The following is a 25,833-nucleotide window of genomic DNA, read 5'->3' on the forward strand; positions in this document are numbered from 1 at the left end:
GTCAGGTGTGGGGAGCGAGTTTTTAACTCAAATGTCATGACCACCTTCGTAGCGATATGAGAGTGTGAGGATGCATGTTATTCTGTTGCCGGTTAATCTCCTTCCCAGGGCATTTATAACACAATGCATTACAGAATTTCAAAAGTGCAGGCAGCCCTTATGATTTGTCCAGTTCAAGAAAGTCAGTCACAATGTTCCTTTGTTGCATTCCATGGAGACAGTTCGATGACACCTACTACAAGGCTCATATGTGTGTTTCCACCTTTCAAATGTTTCACCTATCTCCTTATACTGCTGCCACTTTTGCAGACATCTTCATAGGAATGTTGAAGTCTGTGGTGAATTTTGCCAGCATGTTTTCTCTTTTTGACAAGGAATTCAGTGGCAGCAAGCTGTTGAAGCAAAACACTGATGTCGACCATTTTGTAAGTGCTGTCTGTAGTCGAGTGATTGTGCTAATGACTTCACAATTTGCATCATGTGACGTAGCATCTGCAGATTAGGGTTTGTTGCACTGTTGGAATTGGAATTTTTAGAGTGGGCTTTTCACGACTTTCATTGTGGCCATTGTAACATTTACAAAATTCTGCACAGTGTTTGAATCTTGAAGACACAGAAATTATATGCATTCTATTCCTTCATTAGCTTTATACTTGCAGGAGTACCTATACATAAAAATTGTTCAGAAGGGACACACACACACACACACACACACACACACACACACACACACACACACACACACACACACACACTCACACATGTGTGTGTGTTAGTGTGTGTGTGTGTGTGTGTGTGTGTGTGTGTGTGTGTGTGTGTGTTGGGGGGGGGGGGGGCCTCAATCCCACAACTGACAATACAGAAACTATTCATTGCAAAAAGTGTCCAAAAGGTGTATTTGTAGTCCCTCAACCCTCCTGTATAGAATTAAGTGGCTAGACATGCGAACAACTGCTTCATACTGGTTTCTGACGATTATGATTAAGAACTGTTCAACATTGGAAAACAATACCAGAATTTATAAATATAGCACTTAATATGGTTATGGCTCTGAAAGAACAGCCTCGTGGTCTGAGTTGACTAGAAGACTTGAATCAGAGACGAGACGTGAAATATCATATGACAAAATTGGCTGCAACTTCTCAGACTTGCGCCATAGGGTTGAGAATTGTAGAGTCTACCTAAATGGTTCAGAGGTGTGTGACACAACTGAGGGTGCTACCCAGGTAGCTGACTTCTGTAGGGATGCTCACTATCAAACAATGGAAAATCCAGGATGGAATGTAACAATATTAGGGAAGGAAAGTTGCTACTCACCTTATAGTGGAGATGCTGAGTCATGATAGGCACAACAAAAAGATTCACACAATTATAGATTTTGGCCATTGAGGCCTTTGTCAGCAGTAGACACACGCACTCGCGCAAACACAACTTACACACATGTCTGCTGTCTCAGATAACTGAAACCACACTGTGACCAGCAGCACCAGTGCATTATGGGAATGTTGACTGGGTGGGGGTAAGGAGGAGGCTGGGGGGGAGAAGGGGAAGGGATAGTATGGTGGGTGTGCAGTTTAGATGGAGGGCAGGAGAGAAGGTGGAAGGGGGTTAAGTAGCGGAAAGCAGAGAAATTAAAAAAAAAAAAATATTAAAAATCTGCGTGTGGCGATGAAATGATGACTGTGTAGTGCTTGAATGGGAACTGGGAGGGGGCTGGATGGGTGAGGACAGTGACTAATGAAGGTTGAGGCCAGGAGGGTTATGGGAACGTAGGATGTATTGTAGGGAAAGTTCGCACCTGCGCAGTTCAGAAAAGCTGGTGTTGGTGGGAAGGATCCATATGGCACAGGCTGTGGCAATGTCCTTTTTATGTTTGGGCTTAACTAGTCCTTATTTCCAGGCCTCAGGAAAAACACTTGTGATTAAGTTGTGATTGAAGATATATGTTATAGTTTGCAGCAGTAAGCTTCATCAATTGGACTGCAATGCCATCGTATCCAGTAGGTGCAGACGATATGCGTGATGGGTTTTATGATGGTGTTGCAAGTAACGTGCTTTATATAGAATTTACATGGGTACAGTCATTTACCTGTTTAAGTAATCAAAAAGTCTCTGTTTTGTTTGTCGTTCAATTGTGGTTGTAGGTAATGTAGAGTACTGGTTCCGGCCACTGATTGGGATTGTGGAGTCAGCTGCAGCTTTTACTTTGCCTATACCATGGCCATGCAGGTTTTTCCACTTCTGTTGTCACTTAATATATCTGCATGCCTAAGTTTTGAATTTCTCACAGCTTGACTAACTCTGTTCTGTATCTGCTTGTAAGTAATATGATTTTCAGGCATGCAGCATAGTTATATGTCCTGCATGCAGCATGTCTGAGATTAATTCACTGTTTTAGCTCTTCAGTTAGCCGAGGTCCAGGTGGCTGTCTACTTGTCATGTAGCTGAGTAAGTTTGTTAATAAACCCATGAAGTTTTTCATTTATGTCAGAATGGTGTAGGAGATGTCCACCACCACCCCCAATTTTGTGCCTCATTTACAAGTTCAGAGAAATAAACATGTTTGAAGTCTCATTATGTAGTCCGTTGCAGTTTCTTTCTAGGACATTCTAGCCAGTTTGTCATGAAACTTATGTCATGGGCGGACACGAAATGTTCCAAATTTTTAGTTATGTCATGATGATAAATGATGTCAGTATGCTTTATCACACAGCGACTTTACAAGCATTAAATCGGTACTGCATGTTTCCAACAATTGCAGAATGTACTACAGGATGATGTCTGCCACTTCATGCCAGTGATGCGAGATATCTTCATGTTCTCTGTCCTCTGTCCTCTTCTTCATCACTTTCATCATAACTTTTGATTATGTCCTCATCTGTTAAGTTTGGTCATAAATAGTTGCTCGTCCGACATCGTACTCGCCATCAATGACTTTCTGCACAGAACCTCAGTTCAACTTCTCTAATTTCATTTCTCTGCTTGGGATCTAGCATAATCTGTGTACTCTTAGAAGTCACGACACTAAACGATAAAAAAGTCACCATTTCAAACATGTATAGCATTGTTTAACATTATGAAAAGGATAATTGCTACTCAGCATGTAGTGGAGATGTTGAGTAAAGATAGGCATAACAAAAAGGCTGTCAAACAAAGCTTTTTGGGCAAACAGACCTTTATCGTTTACACACACACACACACACACACACACACACACACACACACACACACACACACTCTCACATCCATCCGCACATACGCAGACACAAGCAGACATATTTAAAGGCAAAGAGTAAGGGCAGAGATGTCAGTCGAGGCGGAAGTACAGATGCTAAGAGGTTGTTGAAAGACAGGTGAAGGTTGAGGCCTGGCGGATATCGAGAAGAGAGGGTATACTGAAGAGCGAGTTCCCATCTCCGGAGTTCGGATAGGTAGGTGTTGGTGGGAGGTATCCAGATAACTCGGACGGTGTGACACTGTGCCAAGATGTGCTGGCCGTGCACCAAGGCAAGTTTAGCCACAGGGTGATCCTCATTACCAACAAACACTGTCTGCCTGTGTCCATTCATGCGAATGGACAGTTTGTTGCTGGTCATTCCCACATAGAAAGTGTCACAGTGCAGGCAGGTCAGTTGGTAAATCACGTGGGTGCTTTCACACGTGGCTCTCCCTTTGATCGTGTACACCTTCCGGGTTACAGGACTGGAGTAGGTGGTGGTGGGAGGGTGCATAGGACAGGTTTTACACCGGGGGCGGTTGCAAGGGTAGGAACCAGAGGGTAGGGAAGGTGGTTTGGGGATTTCATAGGGATGAACCAAGAGGTTACGAAGGTTAGGTGGACGGCGGAAAGACACTCTTGGTGGAGTGGGGAGGATTTCATGAAGGATGGATCTTATTTTGGGGGCAGGATTTTAGGAAGTCATATATATATATATATATATATATATATATATATATATATGGGGTCTTTGACATGCATTATCATGCCAACTGAATGGAGAGTCGTTTTACCTAAAATACCATAGTGTGCATCCCACCATATAGTGGAGATGCTGAGTCATGATAAGTACAACAAAAAGATTCACACAATTATAGCTTTCGCCATTAAGGCCTTTGTCAGCAATAGACATACATACACACACGCTCACACATACTCACGCAAATACCACTTGCACACACGTCTGCTGTCTCGGACAACTGAAACCACACTGCAAGCAGCAGCACCAGTACATGATGGGAGTGCCAACTGGGTGGGGTAAGGAGGAGGCTGGGGCAGAGAGGGGGAGAGATGGTATGGTAGGGGTCGTGAACAGTGGAGTGCTGCAATTTAGTCAGAGGGCAGGAGAGAAGTTGGGTGGGGGGGGGGGGGGGGGTTTAAATAGCGGAATGGAGATAAATAAAAAGAAATTAAAAGACTGTTTGGCGGTGAAATGACACATATGTAGTGCAGGAATGGCAACAGGGAGGGGGCTGGATGCGTGAGGACATTGACTAATGAAGGTTGAGGCCAGGAGGGTTATGGGAACGTAAGATGTATTGCAGGGAAGATTCCCACCTGCACACTTCAGAAAAGCTGGTGTTGGTGGGAAGGATCCATATGGCACAGGCTGTGAAGCAGTCATTGAGGTGAGGGATATCATGTTTGGCAACGTGTTCAGCAACAGGGTGGTCCACTTGTTTTTTGGCCACTGTTTGTCAGTGGCCATTCATCCGGACAGACAGCTTGTTGGTTGTCATGCTTACATAGAATGCAGCACAGTGGCTGCAACTTAACTTGTAAATCACTTGACTGGTTTCACAGGTAGCCCTGCATTTGTTTGGGATAGGAGATGTTAGTGACTGGACTGGAGAAGATGGTGGTAGGAGGATGTATGGGACAGGTTTTGCATCTAGGTCTATTACAGGAGTATGAGCAATGAGGTAAGGGACTGGGAGCAGGGGTCGTGTAAGGATGGACGAGTGTATTGTGTAGGTTCAGTGGATGGCAGAATACCACTGTAGGAGGGGTTGGAAAGGTAGTGGGCAGGACATTTCTCATTTCAGGGCACAAAGAGAGGTAATTGAAACCCTGGCAGAGAATGTAATTCCATTGTTCCAGTCCCAGATGGCACTGAGTTACGCGGGAAATGCTCCTCTGTGACAGGACTGTGGGACTTTTGGAGGTGGTGGGAGACTCGTAAGATAAGGTATTGCTGGTGGTTAGTAGGTTTGATATGGACGGAGGTACTGATGTAGCCATCTCTCAGGTGGAGGTCAACATCTAGGAAGGTGGCTTGTTGGAGTGAAGGTGAGGACACCCTATCCACATTCCTCCAGAACCTCAACAACTTCTCCCCCATTTGCAGTTTCCAAAGCCTTGAAATTTGTAGTCCATGATGAGCTACCAAACTACCTTACTACAAACAAACTACTAGATAAAAACAAATCAGGCTTCCATACAAACGCAGCATGACATCTACCTTAATAAAGGTAACAGGTGATCTGAAGCTTGCCATAGATGCATGAAAAGCAACTATCAGGTGATTCTTAGAAGTCAACAACACCATTGACACTATTGATGGCGACATTTTACTTTTCAAACTTAGCAGCCTATTAAATTTCTCACCAAGTTCAGTGCAATGGTTTCACTCATGCCTGACATCTCACTAGTAACATGTCATGTGTGGCACCATAGAGTCACACTGAAGGCAGGTAATATCAGGGGCTCCCAGGGTTCAATATTAGGTATGACGTATTGTCAGTTTTGTCCTACTGCAGATACCACATGTACACTGATGATCTCCAGTTGTACGTGAGTGCAAAACCAATAAACCTGAAGATAGCTATCTAGAATCTCAGTGCTGACCTGCTTGTACTATCAAAATAGGCACTGGATACAGGGTTAAAGCTTAACCCTCCCAAACCAAGGATTACTGGTTGGTCATTCTATGCTCATATGTCTGAAATACCGGCAATCCCTTTCACTTTTAACCACAAATGAGACAAATATCAGATTCTGTCTTTGAGTAAACAGTCCAGGAGTAATAATAGACGAAAATCTAAATTGGACTGCGCACATAACAGTGTCCTACAAAAATATAAAAAGCACTTCCTTCTTGAACTGAGAAAGAAGCTTGTACATACAATTAACACTTCATTTGTCAGGAACGTTCATGGTGCCTGGCCTGTATCTGTTTATGAAAGCCTGTGTTACTTATATTTGTAATTTTCGACTATTTGATCACATTCAACCATCATATGCACAGCAATCCTGTGTGCAAACAAGTGCAGAGATTTCCATTTCCACTTCCACACCCATCTTCTCTACTGTCTTATCCATGAACACTGTCCGTCATCTCTCTCCTCGATTGTAATGCTCTTGTCTTACTGTAATGTTCATGGCAGAAACACCCACTCCCATCAGAGCAAAATCCTTTCTGTTCCACTCCATTATACAGCCAATGCAGTCTCCCTAAATTTTCTTTTCCCCAGAACTCGCTTTGTTAGACACTTTCCTCCTTGATAAATAACATTACTGCCCCTTAACTGAATATGTAAGTCTTTCTACTTATTCTATTTGCCCTTTGTATTTTGGCAAACACTGTTGTTACAGCTGCTTTATGGTCATTGGCACAAGTTTTAATATTGACTATCTCAAAGAAGTTCAGTATATTTGTTGTCTTTAGACCAAATACATACCCATAGTGGGTCAGCTCCTGAATTATCTATTTAAGCAGTTTACTTATGAATCATGTACTTTGTCTCGCATGGTGTCTTGTCATAACCTCAGTTACAAAACTGTAACTATCTAGATCTACTGATATGATGACAGTATGTTCAGGAAAAATGTGAAATAGTAAACTGAGGTTTCAACTGAAGTTTTCAGCTATGTCTGGTGGCGAATCATGGTTGATCTGACCCGATTATAAATTTAAGCCCACCTTTGATACCAAGTCTTGTCGAAATTTCACATGTGGTTTCAATTTCTACCTCAGTGGAATTGAGCCTCTAGTCTACAGCGATGGATGCACCACCTCCAGTTCTGATTAGCCTGTTCTTTCAGTATACACATAGGTTTTTAATTTGCCCCAGCAAACTCATTGCTACAAATTTTAGGTTTTAACCAACTTTCTGCACCTGGTACTATATGAGCACCTCTCGCCCGCAAACAGAACTTTATTATCCACCATCTCTCTCCTGCTATCCCTCCCCTCCCTGCTGCAGCCTCCTCCTCACTCTCACCACCCATTTTGCTTCTCCCACCATGTGCTGCTGCTCTTAGTCTGGCCGTGGCAGCCAGAGACTGTGGTCTTGCGTGTGTGATTTGCGCTTGCGGGTTGTGTTGTCGGTTCTGAAGAAGGCCTGTTTGGCCGAAAGCTTTGTTTGACAGTCTTCTTGTTGTGCTATCTGTGACTCAACATATATAGTGAGTAGCAACTATCCTTTTCATAATATTGCCATTATTCCATACAGAATTTTCCATTATTTGATTGTTTACCTTGTAATTAACTAACAACATTCATTATTCTATTGGTCATTTTTGCTTGAGCAACTAGAGGCTGGATGTAGACCAAATTGCTGAGAGGCTGATCTACTGATGGTCAGATTAGTGAGAGTTTAGTGTGTACCTATGAGAGTGCGACTACTGTTCGCATGAAGGTAGAAGCAAGCTGAACTAGTGATAAGTTTGAAGGAGGAAGCATAAACTTAAATTTCACACTAGATGCACTATTCCATTGAAATTTTATATTGTAATCTATTATTATATGCTTTTTTTAAATAATTATATGCTTTTATATTGGTTCAAGACTCAAAAGAGCACTTTTGAAGCGGGCAAACCCGCCTTTGTTAGGGAGTTTGTAGAGGTCACATATCGGGCACTTTCTGTTAAGGAATTTGGTCTCTATCAACATGCATTCCATCTGTTTATCTTCATTATTGTTCGATGTGTGAAAAAATGGATGGTGAAAAAGCAGAGCATATATACACCCCCTCCTCATTTGTTACTCTGTCATGTCTTAGAAAGGTTGCAGCTGTCTAGATTTACCAAATTTGTGGGAACACTTGGTTTGAGCCAGGCCTCCAACAGAAGTATTACATGGTGGGGGGGGGGGGGGGGGGTTGTGTCTTGAAATATATGACATGATTTGTTGAGATGAGCTGGCAGAAGCAGAGACTGGACATGTGCGTGTGCAATGTGAAGCTCAGTATGTTCAGATACAAAGCTGGCAAGCATACAGCTGGTGGGATAGTGACTCTAGACCTGTGAAGGTGGGAGAACAGTACATCATGAGTTGCTCGGTAGTAGGGAAGGTAAGAGAGCCGGATTCCTAGAAGAGAGAAGTGGCAGGTGTCCTCATGGAGAAGGGAGGTATTGCAGCTAGCACTGGCACAAAAAGTGTATTACAAAATGGTGGACTATAGCTGGAGAGATGCTGAATGAAACTCATTTGCCTGTCAAAAGGGCAGTTCTGTTCCTTTGCAAAGGCTGCCAGTGGCAGCAAAGTTAGTGTCAAGATACTCGTAGATGGCACAGGAACTGAAATTAAAGGTAACTTCTGAAAATCAGAAATCTGCAGTGACATAAATACTGTGAAAATCACTGTAAAGTGGATGGTCTTGGGTAATTTGCACCAAAATTATCAATTTTGTGTCCTATTTAATTCACCATTTGAACAAGGGAAAAGTGATTGTCTGTATGTCTTGTAAATGCCCTAATCTTCCTAATCTCATTGTCATTACCCTTATGGTGACAGCACAATGGTTGGACAGTCTTCTTCAAATACAGTTCCTCTGAATTGACCCATTAAGGTTTCCCAAGAATTACATCATCTTTATTCGAAGGAATCCTGCACTGTGTGATCAAAGTATCTGGATACCTATTAGTGAACATAAATGAAGGGCTTGTCCACTTGTCTCTGACAGCTTGAACACTGCTGGGAACATTTTCAGTGAGGTGTCTGAATGTCTGTGGAGAAATGGCAGCTCATTCTTCCTCATGAACCAAGCTAAGAAGGTAGTGATGTTGGATGCTGGGGTCTGAAGCATAGTCTTCTAATTTAGATCAGGACTCTGTGTAGGTCAGTCATTTCAGGAGTCTTATTGTCATTGGAACATTGCCTTACAGATGCTGTTATATGACAGGTGGCATTGTCATACTGATACAAATGATCATTGTCTCCAAACTGTTCCTATACTGTTCACAGTATACAATGTGTAAAATGTGTTCGTATCCTTCTGCATGTAGCATTTTCTTAAGCACAATAAGGGGACCATACCCTGAACATAAAAAACACCCCATACAATAACACTACCTCCTCTTTACTTGCCATCATATGTAGTGCCAATGTTGAAGTAATGTCCTCCATACATTCACCAAACCCAAACAGATTCCATTGGATTGCCACAGAGTACAGTATGATTGATCACTCCAGATCACTTGTTTCCATTTATCCGCTGTCCAGTGCTTGTCACTCTCTACACTTCGACAATTGGTTAGCATTGAGAAGAAATATATGTCGTACAAGGAGCTACTCAAACATTGTATCCCATTCTTTTTAACTCCCTGTGCACAGTCATTACGCAAACTGAACTGCTATTAGCACTTTGTAACTCAAGTGATTCCTTCCAGTGATATCAAGTGATGTTCTGCAACCATCCTCCACAATGTTCGATGGGCCTGTACATCGTTACAGGAGGCCTGCCTGGTCTTGGTTTAGCTGTGATTGTTACGTCACGTTTCCACTTCATGAACTCGTCACTTACAGTCAACGTGGGCTGCTTTGGAAAGTTTGAAATGCTGCTGATGGATTAATTACTCGTACGATATCCAATGACTAGTCCGTGTTCGAAATCAGTGAGCTGTCTTTATTATTTCCTGTAGAGAATTAGCAGCTGAGATGGCCCTTGTTTCAGTCATAAAATGCTTTAGTACCCTTGAAGGAATAGGGTACCAGAAGTGATACACAATACTGCTGTCCAATAGCATAGTCTTCTATCTGTTGTATTGTCTCATAATATATTCTGAGCTCAAACATGATGAGTTATTTTGAACATAATGACCACCTCCATGCCAGCCATAATAAATTCTGGAAACGTCAGTCATGCGAAACCCATCCCTAGGTATACTATTTTGTGGCTTCTGAAAAGCATTTTGCACAGTATTGGATGGCTTATTAACCAGTTGTATGGTGGTGATTCTCCAGTCCGAAAACTGGTTTGTTGCAGCTGTGTTCCCTGCAAGCCTCTTCATCTCTACTCTCTTGGCAGTTCTCCACTATGAGCTTTGCATAATTTAAAGTGTTGTGAATTGCTAACTCTGTTCCCTGTGTCAGTAATTATTGCTTCTTATGTCTCTGATAATTTTCTGTGGGAACAACTATAAACTTCTGTTTATCTCTGTGTGTGCAGCGAGAACAACTACGTGACCACGAAGAGCGTGTGCAACGTCTGGAGTCACAGCTGGAAGAGCACCGGCGAAATCCCCCAGACCGCTCAGCTCGGGGCCTTGTGCTGCACAATTACCGGGAGAAGGATGCGTACCTGCATCACGAGGTGAGACTGTGTGTTCATACAAGTTATAACTTACATCATTACATTCTGGTTTAGATCACTGTGTGCTGCAGCCTTTCTCCTTCCCAGTAGTTGCAGATGGGCCTTCTTTTATGTATAGGTTTGTATATTTGTCACTTACACTTCGCTGATAGGATTCACTGTTTCTTACATTTATGATACACATTAATTGTTTCAAAGAGAAAGGGTTTCTAAAATGAAGGTAGAAGTAGTACCTGCAAACTGGAAGCTGACATATTGACAAGCAGAAGTTGACTTTTTGAAGCTGAAATACCTTCATTCAGTAACAATTTGAAAGTGCTGGTTGCAGAGGGAATGTTCGGGAATGAAATCGTGTGATATAGGGAAGGCCACTGGATCTAATGGAATATGTGTTGTGTTCTGTATGAGTTATGAAAGAGCTGACTGTAATTTTACTTGTAGTTCATTGTAGGTCACTGCAGCAAAATAGTGTCAAGTGCAATTGAGAATAAGGTCATGGGTCATTCCAGCTTTTAACAAGATACAAGACTGGTGTGTAGACCCACAGATATACATTGTATGATGCCAGTTGCTCGTACCAGGTTTGCTGATTTGTGTGGTGATGGTAACCCCCTCTCTCATTAATTTCTTATTATTGTTATTATTTTATTATTTTTAGAGATGGAACATCTCGTATGTACTAGGAATTACTGTTTCCTTTTAACATTTACTTCAAAATCAATTCCCTTTTGATTTATTAATTTATTAATTCCATAGATCCATTTTTGCATGGTAATGCATTAATGTGGAATGAGTCAAAACATTTAATTCTGTATTACATTTGTTACCATCAGGATAACAAACAAAGGTTAAGTATACAAACTGAAAATACTAATAAAGTAACACAATTAGTAAGTTATAATTACACTCCCAAACAGAGTTTAAGATACAATTTTCAGATCTTATCTAAACAATTTTTACAGAGTAAAAGTGACCATCTTCTTGACTTAAAGATCACCAATTAATCTAATTAAAGAAGCAAGTTATATTGAATCGGGAATACACGATAATATGTGGAAAGTAATCTTGGCTATCTCTGCTATAGAATCCTTCTAGAGAACAGAAACTTTTTTCAAGCAAGAACTCCTTTGGATTACTTTTAAATATGACTTCTGAAATTTTCCCGGCGTATTTGTTCTTCTAATAATTTCCGGGTATGCAGCCGGATCCCGTCGACATTCTGCCACGAATGCAGAATGTCGACGGGATCCGGCTGCATACCCGGAAATTATTAAAAGTACTTTTAAATAGTACATAATTACCTCGTAGACACTTCATATTACTTGGAAGTGCATTGAAGACGTTCGTGCGTATGTATTTAAACCTTTTTGCAAATTTTTTAGGTCACAATGTGTGTCATATTTCCTTCTTGTGTTATGATGATGGCATGTGTCATTCATTTCATATTGAGTGGAACTGTGAAGCGTGAATGTCATGATCGAAAAGAGATATTGTGAAGTAGTGGTTAGCATTCACATTTGCTTAAAAAGGTTGCGATACGAGGTTCTTGGAAGGACTTAACACAATATTCGCACAATTTTTTTCTGGCTTGTAAAGACCTTTTATGAAAGTAATGAATAGCCCCAGAAGATTATTCCATAACACAGAAGTGAGTGGAAGTAGCAAATTTTGAGACATTGATGTCTTCAGTTTTGGCGATTATGCAGACGGCAAATGTCAAGACTAAACCTTTTCAGTGTTTGTTGGATGTGGTGTTCCCAGCTAAACCTGTTATCTACACTACTGGCCATTAAAATTGCTACACCACGAAGATGACTTGCTACAGACGCGAAATGTAACAGTCAGGAAGAAGGTGCTGTGATATGTAAACGATAAGCTTTTCAAAGCAATCGCACAAGGTTGGCACCGGTGGCAACACCTACAACATGCTGACATGAGGAAAGTTTCCAACCGATTTCTCATACACAAACAGCAATTGACCGGCATTGCCTGGTGAAATATTGTTGTGTAAGGAGGAGAAATGCGTACCATCACGTTTCCGACTTTGATAAAGGTCGGATTGTAGCCTATCGCGAGTGCAGTTTATCGTATCACGCCATTGCTGCTCGTATTGGTCAAGATCCAATGACTGTTAGCAGAATATGGAATCGGTGGGTTCAGGAGGGTAATACAGAACGCCGTGCTATGTCCCAACAGCCTCGTATCACTAGCAGCTGAGATCACACACATCTTATCTGCATGGCTGTAACGGATCGTGCAGCCACGTCTCGATCCCTGAGTCAACAGATGGGGACGTTTGCAAGACGACAACCATCTGCACGAACAGTTCGATGACGTTTGCAGCAGCATGGACTATCAGCTCGGAGACCATGGTTGTGGTTACCCTTGATGCTGCATCACAGACAGGAGCACCTGTGATGGTGTACTCAACGACGAACCTGGGTGCACGAATGGCAAAATGTCATTTTTTCAGATGTATCCAGGTTCTGTTTACAGTATCATGATGGTTGCATCAGTGTTTGACGACATCTCGGTGAACGCACATTGGAGGTGTGTATTCGTCATTGCCATACTGGCGTATCACCCAGCATGATGGTGTGAGGTGCCATTGGCTACACGTCTCGGTCACCTCTTGTTTGCATTGACGGCACTTTGAACAGATGTGTTATGACCTGTGGCTCTACCCTTCATTCGATCCCTGTGAAATCCTACATTTCAGCAGGATAATGCACAACCACATGTTGCAGGTCCTGTGTGGGCCTTTCTGGATACAGAAAATGTTCAACTGCTGCCCTGGCCAGCACATTCTCCAGACCTCTCGCCAATTGAAAATGTCTGGCCAATGGTGGCCGAGCAACTGGCTCGTCACAATACACCAGCCACTACTCTTGATGAATTGTGGTATTGTGTTCAAGCTGCATGGGCAGCTGTACCTGTACACGCCATCCAAGCTCTGTTTGACTCAATGCCCAGGCGTATCAAGGCCGTTATTACGGCCAGAGGTGGTTGTTCTGGGTACTGATTTCTCAAGATCTATGCACCCAAATTGCGTGAAAATGTAATCACATGTCGGTTCTAGTTTAATATATTTGTCCAATGAATACCCGTTTATCATCTTCATTTCTTCTTGGTATCAATTTTTTTGGCCAGTAGTGTATATGTATGTTTAAGAATTTCAAACAGTCTACTATTTGTATCTGTTGTCTCTCATATGCAGTGTTTATCTCCAGTGGGCTTTTATAACCAGAATGGATATGGATGGAATTGGTTTTGCTGAGGTTTATAGTCAGGGAATTTACCGAGAACCATTTCAGAACATCCTCAAGTAATTGTTTGCCATTTAATTCTCAGTCAGGTAATGTCTTATTGTCTATCACAATATTTGTGTCATCTGCAAACATTGTAATGTTGCTTGCTTTGTTTGAGGGCAAAGACAAGTCATTGATTTATATGAGAAATAGCAGTGGAGAAAGGACAGAACCTTGTGGAACTCCATAATTTACTGTTCTCCATCAGATTCTACCCCTCCTGCCTGTGTATTGTTATCGTCTAACACTGTGTCTTATTAGAATGAGATTTTCACTCTGCAGCGGAGTGCGTGCTGATATGAAACTTCCTGGCAGATTAAAACTGTGTGCCGGACCGAGACTCGAACTTGGGACCCAAGTTCGAGTCTCGGTCCGGCGCACAGTTTTAATCTGCCAGGAAGTTTCTCTATGTTCTACTGTCTGCCCTGTAGATAGGATTTGAGCCAGTGACCCAATTCTCCTTGGAATCCACAGTGGAATGCTTTTTCTACACACATCAAAAAAGTTTTGCGTTACTTCTGTTCCGAGAAGAACCTGTACAGAAAATTGGAATGCAGTTCAACATAAACATCATTTTTGCCCTTTTTATTGCTCATGAAAACGACACGTTGCATGATGTACCACAATAAAGCAAGACTTGAGAGGTGGTGGTCCAGATTGCTGTACACCCTGGTACCTCTAATGCCCAGTAGCATGTCCGCTTGCGTTGATGCTTTTCTGTATTCATTGTGGCATACTATCCACAATGCACTGTTGGTCCAGATGGTCCACACCTCGATGGCGATTCGGCATAGATCCCTCAGAGTGGTTGGTGAGTCATGTCGTCCATAAACAGCACTTTTAAATCTATCCCAGGCACGTTCGAAAGGGTTCACGTCTGAAGAACATGCTGGCTGCTCTGATCGAGCAATGTTATCCTGAAGGAAGTCATTCACAAGGTGTGCACGATGTGGACGCGAATTGTCATCCATGGAGACGAATTCCTCACTATACAGGGCTATTACAAATGATTGAAGTGATTTCATAAATTCACTGTAGCTCCATTCATTGACATATGGTCACGACACACTACAGATACGTAGAAAAACTCATAAAGTTTTGTTCGGTTGAAGCCGCACTTCAGGTTTCTGCCGCCAGAGCGCTCAAAGCGCAGTGAGACAAAATGGCGACAGGAGCCGAGAAAGCGTATGTCGTGCTTGAAATGCACTCACATCAGTTAGTCATAACAGTGCAACAACACTTCAGGACGAAGTTCAACAAAGATCTACCAACTGCTAACTCCATTCGGCGATGGTATGCACAGTTTAAAGCTTCTGGATGCGTCTGTAAGGGGCCTGAAGTGAGCGAAGAAACGGTTGAACGCATGCGGGCAAGTTTCACACGCAGCCCGCGAAAGTCGACGAATAAAGCAATCAGGGAGCTAAACTTACCACAGCCAACGGTTTGGAAAATCTTACGGAAAAGGCTAAAGCAGAAGCCTTACCGTTTACAATTGCCACAAGCCCTGACACCCAATGACAAAGTCAAACGCTTTGAATTTTCGGCGCGGTTGCAACAGCTCATGGAAAAGGATGCGTTCAGTGCGAAATTTGTTTTCAGTGATGAAGCAACATTTTTTCTTAATTGAGAAGTGAACAGACACAATGTGCGAATCTGGGCGGTAGAGAATCCTCACGCATTCGTGCAGCAAATTCGCAATTCAACAAAAGTTAACGTGTTTTGTGCAATCTCATGGTTTAAAGTTTATGGCTCCTTTTTCTTCTGCGAAAAAAACGTTACAGGACATGTGTATCTGGACATACTGGAAAATTGGCTCATGCCAAAACTGGAGACCGACAGCGCTGACTTCATCTTTCAACAGGATGGTGCTCCACTGCACTTCCATCATGATGTTTGGCATTTCTTAAACAGGAGATTGGAAAACCAATGGATCGGTCGTGGTGGAGATCATGATCAGCAATTCATGTCATGGCCTCCACGCTCTCCCAACTTAACCCAATGCGATTTCTTTCTGTGGGGTTATGTGAAATCATTTGTAATAACCCTGTATGCTGCCGATATGGTTCCACTATTGGTTGAAGGATGGCATTCATGTATCGTACAGCCATTTCGGCACCTTCCACGACCACCAATGGTATACGTCGGCCCCACATAATGCCACCCTAAAACAGCAGGGAACCTCCCACCTTGCTGCACTCGCTGGACAGTGTGCCTCAGGTGTTTAGCTCGACTAGGTTGCCTCCAAATGCATCTCCGACAATAGTCTGATTAAAGGCGTATACGACACTCATCGGTGAAGAGAACTTGATGCCAATCCTGAGGGGTCCATTCAGCATGTGTTGGGCCCATCTGTACCGCTCTGCATGGTGTCGTTGTTGAAAAGATGGACCTCGCCATGGACATCGGGAGTGAAGTTTTGCATGATGCAGCCTATTGCACACAGTTGGAGTCATAACACGAAAAGCATTATTCAACATGGTGGCGTTACTGTCAGGGTTCCTCCTAGCCATGATCGGTAGGTAGTGGTCATCCACTGCAGTAGTAACCCTTGGGCAGCCTGAGCGAGGCATGTCATTGACAGTTCCTGTCTCTCTGTATCTCCTCCATATCCGAACAATATTGCTTTGGTTCACTCTGAGACACCTGGACACTTCCTTGTTGAGAGCTCTTCCTGGCACTATGTAACAATGTGGACATTATTGAACCGTGGTATTGACAGTCTAGGCATGGTTGAACTACAGACAACACGAGCCATGTACCTCCTTTCTGGTGGAATGACTGGAACTGATCGGCTGTCGGACCCCTTCTGTCTAATAGGCGCTGCTCATGTACGGTTGTTTCCATCTTTGGGCGGGTTTAGTGACATCTCTGAACAGTCAAAGGGATTGTGTCTTTGATACAAAATCCATAGTCATCATTTATCTTCAGGAGTTCTGGAACTGCGGTGGTGCAAAACTCTTTTTTTTATGTGTGTATAAGCAGTCTATGGTAGACAAGTTGCAGGCCTTAGAAGATCACAAAAAGGCCCACAGACAAATTCTTCTTGTCAATACATCTCAAAACGTTATTGGTAAATCAAAATATAGCTTCAGTTGTGGAGATACCTTCTATAAATTGAAGCTGGTTTTTACTAATTATTGCAAAGATTGGTATGTGAGTGACTATCCTGGCATATATTAATTTTTTGAGGCCTTTAGAAAATGTAGTCAAAAGAGAGATACAACAATAGTTTGTAACATCTGAGCATCACCTTTTTGTTGAGGGGCTTTACAATAGCATACATTGTCCTATCAGGGAAGGTACCTTGTTTCAGAGAGGCATTGAATATATGAGCTAGCACTTCACTCAACTGATTGCAGCAGGCTTTTAGCAGTTTGCTGGAGATGTTGTCGATACTAGTTGAGTTTTTGTTTTTTAAAGAAATAATGGTTTTTCTTACTTCCTGTACTATTATAGGGGCTAAGGGTTGATTTGGAGGAAGAGACCAAACAGCGAGGTTATCAGTCTTATCGGATTAGGGAAGGATGGGGAGGGAAGTTGGCCCTACCCTTTCATAGGGACTATCCTGGCATTTGCCTGAAGCAATTTAGGGAAGTCGTGGAAACCCTAAATCGGGATGGGCGGATGCGGTATTGAGCCGTCATCCTCCCGAATGCGAGTCCATTGTGCTAACCAGTGCCCCACCTTTGCTCGGTATGTATATAGGGCTAACCTACCTGCTCTATGGAATTTGGGAAATGACCGTTCAGTATTTTTAAGGCCTGTTTAAGGAGCCATTGTGTTCTATTTCCTGAGCAACACTTAAAAAGTCCTTGTTAAAAATGCTTACATTATGACCAATTTTAGGTGACAACCTTTATGTGACAAAATTAGCTTTTGTAAATTGTAATGAAAATTCACTTGAGAAAATTATAAAAGAATTGCTGCCTGTTATTAACCCTCAGGAGGCAATATTCTTAGTGCTGCCAGTAGACATGTGCAAAACAACAAAAAAACTATCATAACTTTCAGAACTATTAGTTCATTCATTGGGTAGAGTGGTGAAACTTAGGTCACTGAGACCTCATTGTGAGAGAGACCAGCCTGTAGATGTTTTGTGCAAGGATGCACAGCACTATTTCAACATTATAAACTCCATATTTAATGATAAAGAGGAGATATTAGCAGAAAGCGAAGAGTTTATTGGTATCTGTAATTTTTATTCACTTAGTATGTGTACTCATTGCTTTATTTCATTGCCCTATTGCAGTTGAAACGGTACAAGACCTACGCATACCTTTTACGATCTCGTATGGCACAGTTCCCCGAACTGGAAGCGACACTGGCAGAGGCGACGGCAACTGCTGCTGGCTTCGGTGATGTGGATGCAGAAGAGAGTGTTCCTGTCGTGTCGCCTGCTAGGTCTCCTGCCACCAACAGGTACAGTTACCGAGCAGCCATTTACAGTGGTACCTCCTCCACGAGCGGTGCGATGGCGGGAGCCGCCGCTCGTGACGGTGCAGACATAGGCTGACGGATGATGGGGGTCTTCTCAGCATGTGTACTGTAAACCGTCAACCTGTCTGGCTATGGCTACGCGCGCAGCAGCACACCACTCGGGATGTGGTTCTGAGGTGCAGGTGCACATTTCATGTGCCGCTTGGACAGTTCTGCGTTGCAGAAGTAGAGCCGCACATTGTCTAACGCTGAGGTTAGCTGGCACAAAAATTCGCACTCTTGTGAAGCTGTTGGAAGTATTCTATGTTTGAAATACTGTTCAGATTTTGGTTTGATTAATTCTACAAAGATTTCACTGCCGCCTGATGTAACTTTTAGTTTCACAGATGCTTTTTTTGTGTAGCAGTGATCCCCCCCCCCCCCCCCCCTCTCTCTCTCTCTCTCTCTCTCTCTCTCTCTCTCTCTCTCTCTCTCTCTCTCTCTCTCCCCCTCCCTCCCAGTGTAATACTGCATTTATTTACAAGTGAGATTCAACTGACTCTTTCGATATACCCCCCATTATTAGAAACTATATCTGCTAAGATTACATCATGCAGTTGTTATAACTGACGTATGTAACTAATATTTCTGAAATGAGTGCAAGGAAGTTGCATCATTAAGACCTGTTATTGTGAAACAGAGATCTAAGTTTGGTATTCTGAAATAAATACAGTTTAGGACATGGAAGAAAATTGTCTTTTAGTGACAGATTTTGAATATAATACAGTAAGACATAAATGTTTGCAAGTGCATGCTTTTGTTAAGATACGGCAGCCACTTCCGGACCTTTCATGCTGTATGTTATGGATTTAAAGTAGAAACATTAAATACAACTTGATGCAGTGTCGTACTGCAGTACAGAGCCTTTTTAACAACCACTGAAACACGATGAAGCGAAGTAGATCTGGAAGACACACAGACAAAGGAACAGGTGTCAGGTATCAGATTACTTTTTAAGCAGTTTCTTGTACAGAAGTAGTCCTGTGAGGAATAGCAATAAGTGAAGAAAAGGCAAAGAAGGAAAACTCATCATTAACATTTGATTAGGAGAAATTGGATAATCACGAAAAGAGCTAGAAGTAGCTTCAGACTTTGTTGCACATCACTGATAGCAAAGCAACTTCTACTATTCTGGAATACGTATAATCTGTGGGTGTATTTATTTATTTATTTCCCCTCCCCTTCCTGAGAAGAAAACATTTTTCAACACTCAAGATCAAATATTTGTCCTGTATCTGCTAGGATTGTTCTCATGCTGATAGTTTTAGTAATTGTTAAGCAGATGTCCAGCTTGTATCTTACAAGATGTTACATTTTTTAAACTGACTTTGTATTTCTGTAGTAACACTGCGTACATACATTGTGCTCTGTTTTTTCCATACTGAAGGGAGGGTATGCGGATATTGCAAACATAAATAAATGAAATGTGTGCACACACACACACACACACACACACACACACACACCAGTATATCAGTAGCCATGTACAGGGAGAAAAGAGGCATGGAGAGAAGGTGGGAGGGGGAGGGGAGACCAGATAATGAGCAATCAACAAAGTGAGAATCACTTAAGTAAGAACATTATTACAGTTACACAGTGGACACTCTTTAAAAATGCTAGTACTTCAGGCAGATTAAGGTAAAGCAAATATTATTTGTTGAAGTTTGTGGATATTATTAACTGAAGATAGCTGAATTTACTGCAGCCAATCACAAATACTTTGAAGAAGTTTTATTTTATTGCCAGGGTGGGTTTTTGGCTATTATACCAGCACTCAAAACTGGTCGTGGTAATAATATCCGTTTTCTTAATAGCCTTTGTCACTATTTGTGGTCTCCTTCAACAATCTTTATTTAAATAAAGCAAGTATATTTCTAAATTTGCCAGAAAAAAATCACTCCTCTTAAAAATAGAGAAAACTCTGTGGTTTGTGTCAGCTTTCCTTGGCAATTTAGATAAGTTTGGGTGCTTTTTACTCTGTAAACTACATTCTTTTTAGTACAAAAATGAATTGCTATTATCACATTATGTTTTTCTAGTATTAATGTGAAATGTGCACCTGTTAGCAACAAATTAATCTTGGTCACTCATTTGTGGGCCTGGGTGTGGCTTGTGCATGCGAATGTGCCTGCCTCTGCTTTAATCTGCTTGAATTCTTTTTTCCTATAGAGGATACACTTTTCTGTGCTAACACAATTCCTTTATGCTCTTCGGAATTGAAGTGTCTTATCAAAGTGATGGTTCAGTGGAGGCTGTGAGTGGCACCAAGCAATGCACCTCTTATACTGTTCTGGAAATACTGTTGTAGATAACCACAAAATACTGTTGTAGATAACCACAACAGAGACTCTTTGGACAATGAGATGTGATACATTTTAAAAGGATTTTGTCCACATTGGCTGCTCGCTACTGTGCCGCGATGTCATTTTGGAGTGGCTGTGTTTACAGTATCTTGCTGACAATTTCCCCCCTTCTTCTACTGTACTTCATGAACTCTTGACTCCATTTTTACCTCTCACAAGTGAATTAATATTTTTATTATGTGCACATATGGAACGTTTGTGACTTTGTAGTATTTACTCCTTCTTGCGGAAGTCTATGCAGTGTGCCCATGACAATTTGCACGTGACAATTCGATCAAAGCCTTAATTGTTGTAACCTTAGAAAGACTTATTCCTCCTCCTTCTGTGACAGTGAGACTGATATTGGGAATTTACCCCTGTGGAGGAATTAGTTCTTGCCAGTAATTGGGAACTGTTCTGAAGAAATTCTACAGCTGTGTTCTGTATGTGCTGTACTTTTTACCGATACGTGTAAAGTGATAAGGGCTCATTATTGTTCCTTCTTAATGTAACAAAAAAAAAAAATTGATATGTGAGTAATAATGACTGAGGTTAAAGAACACAGTGTGAATTCATTTTGAAAACTATATACCATTTCCTCCAGCTGACTGATGTATTGTGAGACTTTCTGTAATCAGTGTTTACAAACAGAATCAACGCTTACGTAAGTTTTATTGCGAGACTTGTGGATTTCATCTTGTTGTATAAGCTCGAGATTCCATATGATGTGGTTATTCTGACTGAATGCTACCGAAGGTGATTTTTTTCTGTATAAATATGCTTCCTGCAGCTAATTTATGGCAAATGTGTACTGAGTGTTTTAAAATGATTGTGACTAATTGTATTTGTACAGTATTAGAATTTACTTCCGAATATCTTTGTAGAAATTGATCAGGGAAAACGATATTAATATGATTGTGTATAATTGAACAGAGATGATTATATTTCAATAGAAACTGTGAATTATATAGTTATATGACTATTACTTATATATAATGTATATAAAAGAAGATCTTAATGCTTTTTCTGAGGAGGGACCTATGTTGTTGGTCTTGTCCCCATTGTGCTACATTATCTACAATATAAATTTAATTTTTTATAGATATATAAATAAGTGTTAATTATTTGAAAAACTATTTTATTCACATTTAGATACATTTTAATGGAATTAAAAATGTTGGTAAAATTCCTGTGTTAAGCAGATTTTGGTAAAATTCCTCTGTTACGCAGATTCCATTGTTTGTATTGTTTCATTCCTTTCTCTGAACAGAGTTTTAGCACAACACTAATGATGATGATTTCCTGACATGGGCTTTTCATAATTTTTGATGATCTAAATTATGTTTGTATATTTTATGGGAATTATTCACATTTGCTTTTATACTATGTACTCTTATGATTCAGGAACTAACAACATTTGTTTTTCTGAGTCTGTAAATGTCACTGGGTATTAATGGTGCAATAATTCTTATGTATCTGAAATTTCTAAAAAAATTTTGTTTCCCTGTTATCTTTTAAATCATTGCCCTGTTTAACACTGACCTAGATGTACCATTCGTGTGCCTCCTTAAAATGTGAGTTTAACGAGTTACAAAGGACTTTATAATAAAACTTCTATCCCCCTTGAGGAGGAAAGACATTGTGATAACCTTTTTCAGTGCGAATGTGATTGAGAGAAAATGATGGAATAGTATTGTTCAGTACTTGTTAAACTAATTTTATTTGCTGTCTCATGAGTCCAGCAAATTTAGTCATTAAAAGTAAAGTTTTGTGAAATATTTCTCATAGTAGTTAAGACTAGCGTGAACGTTACATACATGTGTGTGAGTCAGTTTTCACAATCCTGAATGCATAGATCTAAAAGTCAAGTTTTTCTGTTCAGTTGATGAACTGTTTAATTATTCTCAAATAATTGAACTTTGACTGTTATTTAATGAATAATGTATATATTGTATACATAAGATTGTGGTAGCGACTAACAGACTTGCATGAAGCCTGTTACTAGAGGATAGCACTTAAAAATGGGGTTTTGTATCTTTGTTCTTTGTAAATGCTGAGAAGTTGTTCATGTAAACTGTACTTAGTGTATTTTGAAAAACATTCAGAGGGAAATTAATGAAAAGCATGTGTAGGCTGTGACTTTTACACATTTGCATTTTGAGATGGATTTAGAAACTGGGGTTTGTAATTTTGTCCTCTCTCCACAGAACGTATCATATGTTAATTTTTCTTGCATTACATGTGGTCTTCGGGCTTTTAGTTTTTCTCTCTATTTCACTAGCCAAGTTCTAATTCTTTCCCACTCCTTACCCAGTCACCATGAGTGACAAACCATTTTACTTTCTATGGTGAGGAACCTGGTGGTGGAATCTAACAGCAACAATGACATAACGTATAATTACTTGGTACCTACTGACCACCGCATGTTGTGCAATGTTGTAGTTTATCTGCTTGTACCATTCCTTAATTAGATGAAAATTGATCTAAAATTGATACAAAGTTACCAGAGATGGCTGTATTGTGCTTTTTTTCTGTGGAATACTTATTTTGCAGTTGTGTCAGTAATTGTTTCTTATAAAAGTACTTCTCTTTTTTCAGTGAATGATTTATTGTTTTGCATGCTGACCATTTGAGGATGAGTAAGTGTCACATATTGGATGTCAACATTGAAGATTCCATTAAGGAATGAACCAAAGTGGCACATTGTAGTAGAGGAAAGTGTTTTCATGAATCCATTCCTTTCCCAAACTGGAATCTTAATTTGATTTTTCTGATGTTTTTCCAAGTTCGATAAATGCCAAAGATAGACTGCATTTTGTCATTTGTAAGTGTAATGTGGCATGTACAAGCACTAAGTTTGCATACCAGAAGTAATACTGCAGGTCAGACTGTAAATGAACCTTGGTATATTTCTTACTTCTGTAGACTGTCATATTTGTTAACAGACTGAATATTATTAGATGTTTATATTTTTCTTATGTTTTATATTATTTATAGAAAAAGCAAATCTTGCCTCAAAATATGCGTGTTGTGAAAGTTTTGTATTGTGGAATGTGGGAGAAAGTTGTCAGTTAATGAACAATTACTATGAAGTAATTATCCTGCTCAAAAATTGATGGCAAACAGAATCTTTGAATATGAACCTGAGTAATATTTTTTAAAGGATGTTGCAATTTGTAATTGCATGTTTTTCAAGCATGTTACAGTTTCATTAAATTTTTATTTAAGAAAAATAAGTTTTCGTACATCTTTTATGTGTTGTTAGTTTCTGCCACAATCATGACATACTTTAAATGGTTTTGATTGTGCCAACTTAAGAGTTTGAACTGGTGGCCATAAAACTTCCATTGCTGAAGTCAATTTAGTATTGATTCTAAGACTTATGTGTATTTGTAAATAGTGGAGGAAAAAATGAATACTTATTCTTTTTATTTCCTTTTTATATGCAAATGAATGTCAGATTAATTTTATACTGTTTCCAAAAAACACAGACCAGTTACGTCAAGAAGGAAAGTATGTTCTTGACTTCACTTAGGATGAAGTTTTTATGCTACCTTCCAAAATCTCATCATCCATTCAGCTCTCCTTTTCTGCTTACAGTGTTGTGTGTGTCTTTCTTGTGTTTTTTGACAGAAATCTGTTGAATAGATTTTGTTCACTCCATAGTAAAGCAGCAAACCAGTCTTTCCTTCATTCCATTTCACATATTGTTGTTTGGTTTGAGCCTATATGTGTAGGTGCTATTATTTATTCTTAATGAATAATGTTAATAAATACAATATTTCAATACAATGTTTGGGTTTTTACTTAAATTTCTGAAATACATCTTTGAGAGGTGGTACCTGTCTACACGAATAGACTGAATCGTAAACAGTTGCATATTTATTATTTAGGATTTATTTCCTTCACTGTAGTTTTTGCTGGATATGACCAAAACAGCTGACTTTCATTATTGTGCCATCAACATGATGTGAACAATGGTTTTATTTAACAGACAAGTATCAAAAATTTTACTCAGCTTTGTGATCCCAAGCTATTAAGGAAAATCTTTGTTGACGTAGGAGGTGTGATCAAAAAGTAAAGCGAATTCTTTTTTCTTAAAGAAACTTCATTTATTCATCAGCACCAACTTTGGCCCCCTTCAGAGTAATCACTTCAGATAAATACACTTGTGACAGTGCTTTATCCAATATCGGAAGCACTTACAGAGCTCACTTTTTGTTATGATGTTCGACAGCTTCCTCAGTGATTCCGTTTTTGTCTCATCAGTTGTGACAAAATGACATCCTTTCCTTGTTCTCTTCGGCCTCAGGAATAGAAAGAAGTTGCAATGTCTGACAAATACAGTGGCAGAAGCAATGTAATTTGTCTTTTGCCAAAAAAATCACGAACAAGTGCTGAGGTGAGAGCGGGAGCAATATTGTGATGAAATTTCCGAGAGTGATTTTGCCACAACTCTGGTTATTTTCTTTGCTTTGGATTGCTTCATGCAAACAGTGCATCATTTCCAGGTAGTATACCTTATTGTTTGCACAACCATAAGGCAGGAACTCATGGTGCACTATTCCATTGAATTAAAGAAAACATTGAGTAGAACCTTCACAAGTAATTGAACTTGTCGAAATGTTTTCTATCTCCACTCTTCAGTCAGTGTCCATTGGGACAGTTTGGTATTTGTTTTGCTGTCATACTCGTATTCCCGTGTTTCATCACCTGCTTTAACCATCTTTAGAAGTTCTGGGTCATTGTTGACTTCATTCAGCAATTTCTGAGTGATGTCTTTGTGATGTTGTTTTTGGTCAAAATTTAAAACAGTTTTGGAACAAAATTTGCTTCTTCACATTTCATGCCCAAAACATCCAAAAAATTGCTTGGCATGAGTCATAGGATATGCTTACATCATCAGCAACCTCACTGATGGTGATTCAGTGATTTTACAGTGCCATTTTCTTTGCTTCTTTTGCATTGTCATCAGTAATTGATGTGCTAGAGCATCCAGGGCAGTCATTGTCTTAAGTGTCTTCTTGATACTCTTTGAAATGTTCATACCACTCATAAACTCATGTCTTACTCATAGTTGATTTGCCAAAAGCCACTGTCAACATTTCCAATGTTGTGCTGCACTTTATCCAATTTTTCAAGCAAAAGTTAATACAAATTCTTTGCTCCATCTT

At 40.4% G+C, this 25,833-nt stretch overlaps 1 protein-coding gene across 14 annotated transcripts in view; it reads left to right on the plus strand.

The window, feature by feature from the left end:
• The window catches only part of LOC126281501 (PH and SEC7 domain-containing protein), an 814,448-nt gene that overhangs the window by 678,003 nt on the left and 110,612 nt on the right, over positions 1–25,833 (plus strand). For 9 of the 14 annotated variants that reach the window (XR_007551283.1, XM_049980532.1, XM_049980516.1 and 6 more), the window contains 2 exons: positions 10,390–10,533; positions 18,091–18,260. Coding sequence is in view for 13 of the 14 variants with exons in the window: in XM_049980532.1 (XP_049836489.1) it covers positions 10,390–10,533; positions 18,091–18,260 (314 nt within the window). In the remaining variant the exon portion in view is untranslated. Of the gene's footprint in view, positions 1–10,389; positions 10,534–18,090; positions 18,261–23,257; positions 24,451–25,833 lie in introns of those variants that run through there. The other 5 variants (XM_049980552.1, XM_049980589.1, XM_049980623.1 and 2 more) reach the window with 2 other exon arrangements.

Source organism: Schistocerca gregaria, chromosome 1 (genome assembly GCF_023897955.1).
Source record: "Schistocerca gregaria isolate iqSchGreg1 chromosome 1, iqSchGreg1.2, whole genome shotgun sequence".
NCBI classification, from domain to species: Eukaryota; Metazoa; Arthropoda; class Insecta; order Orthoptera; family Acrididae; genus Schistocerca; species Schistocerca gregaria.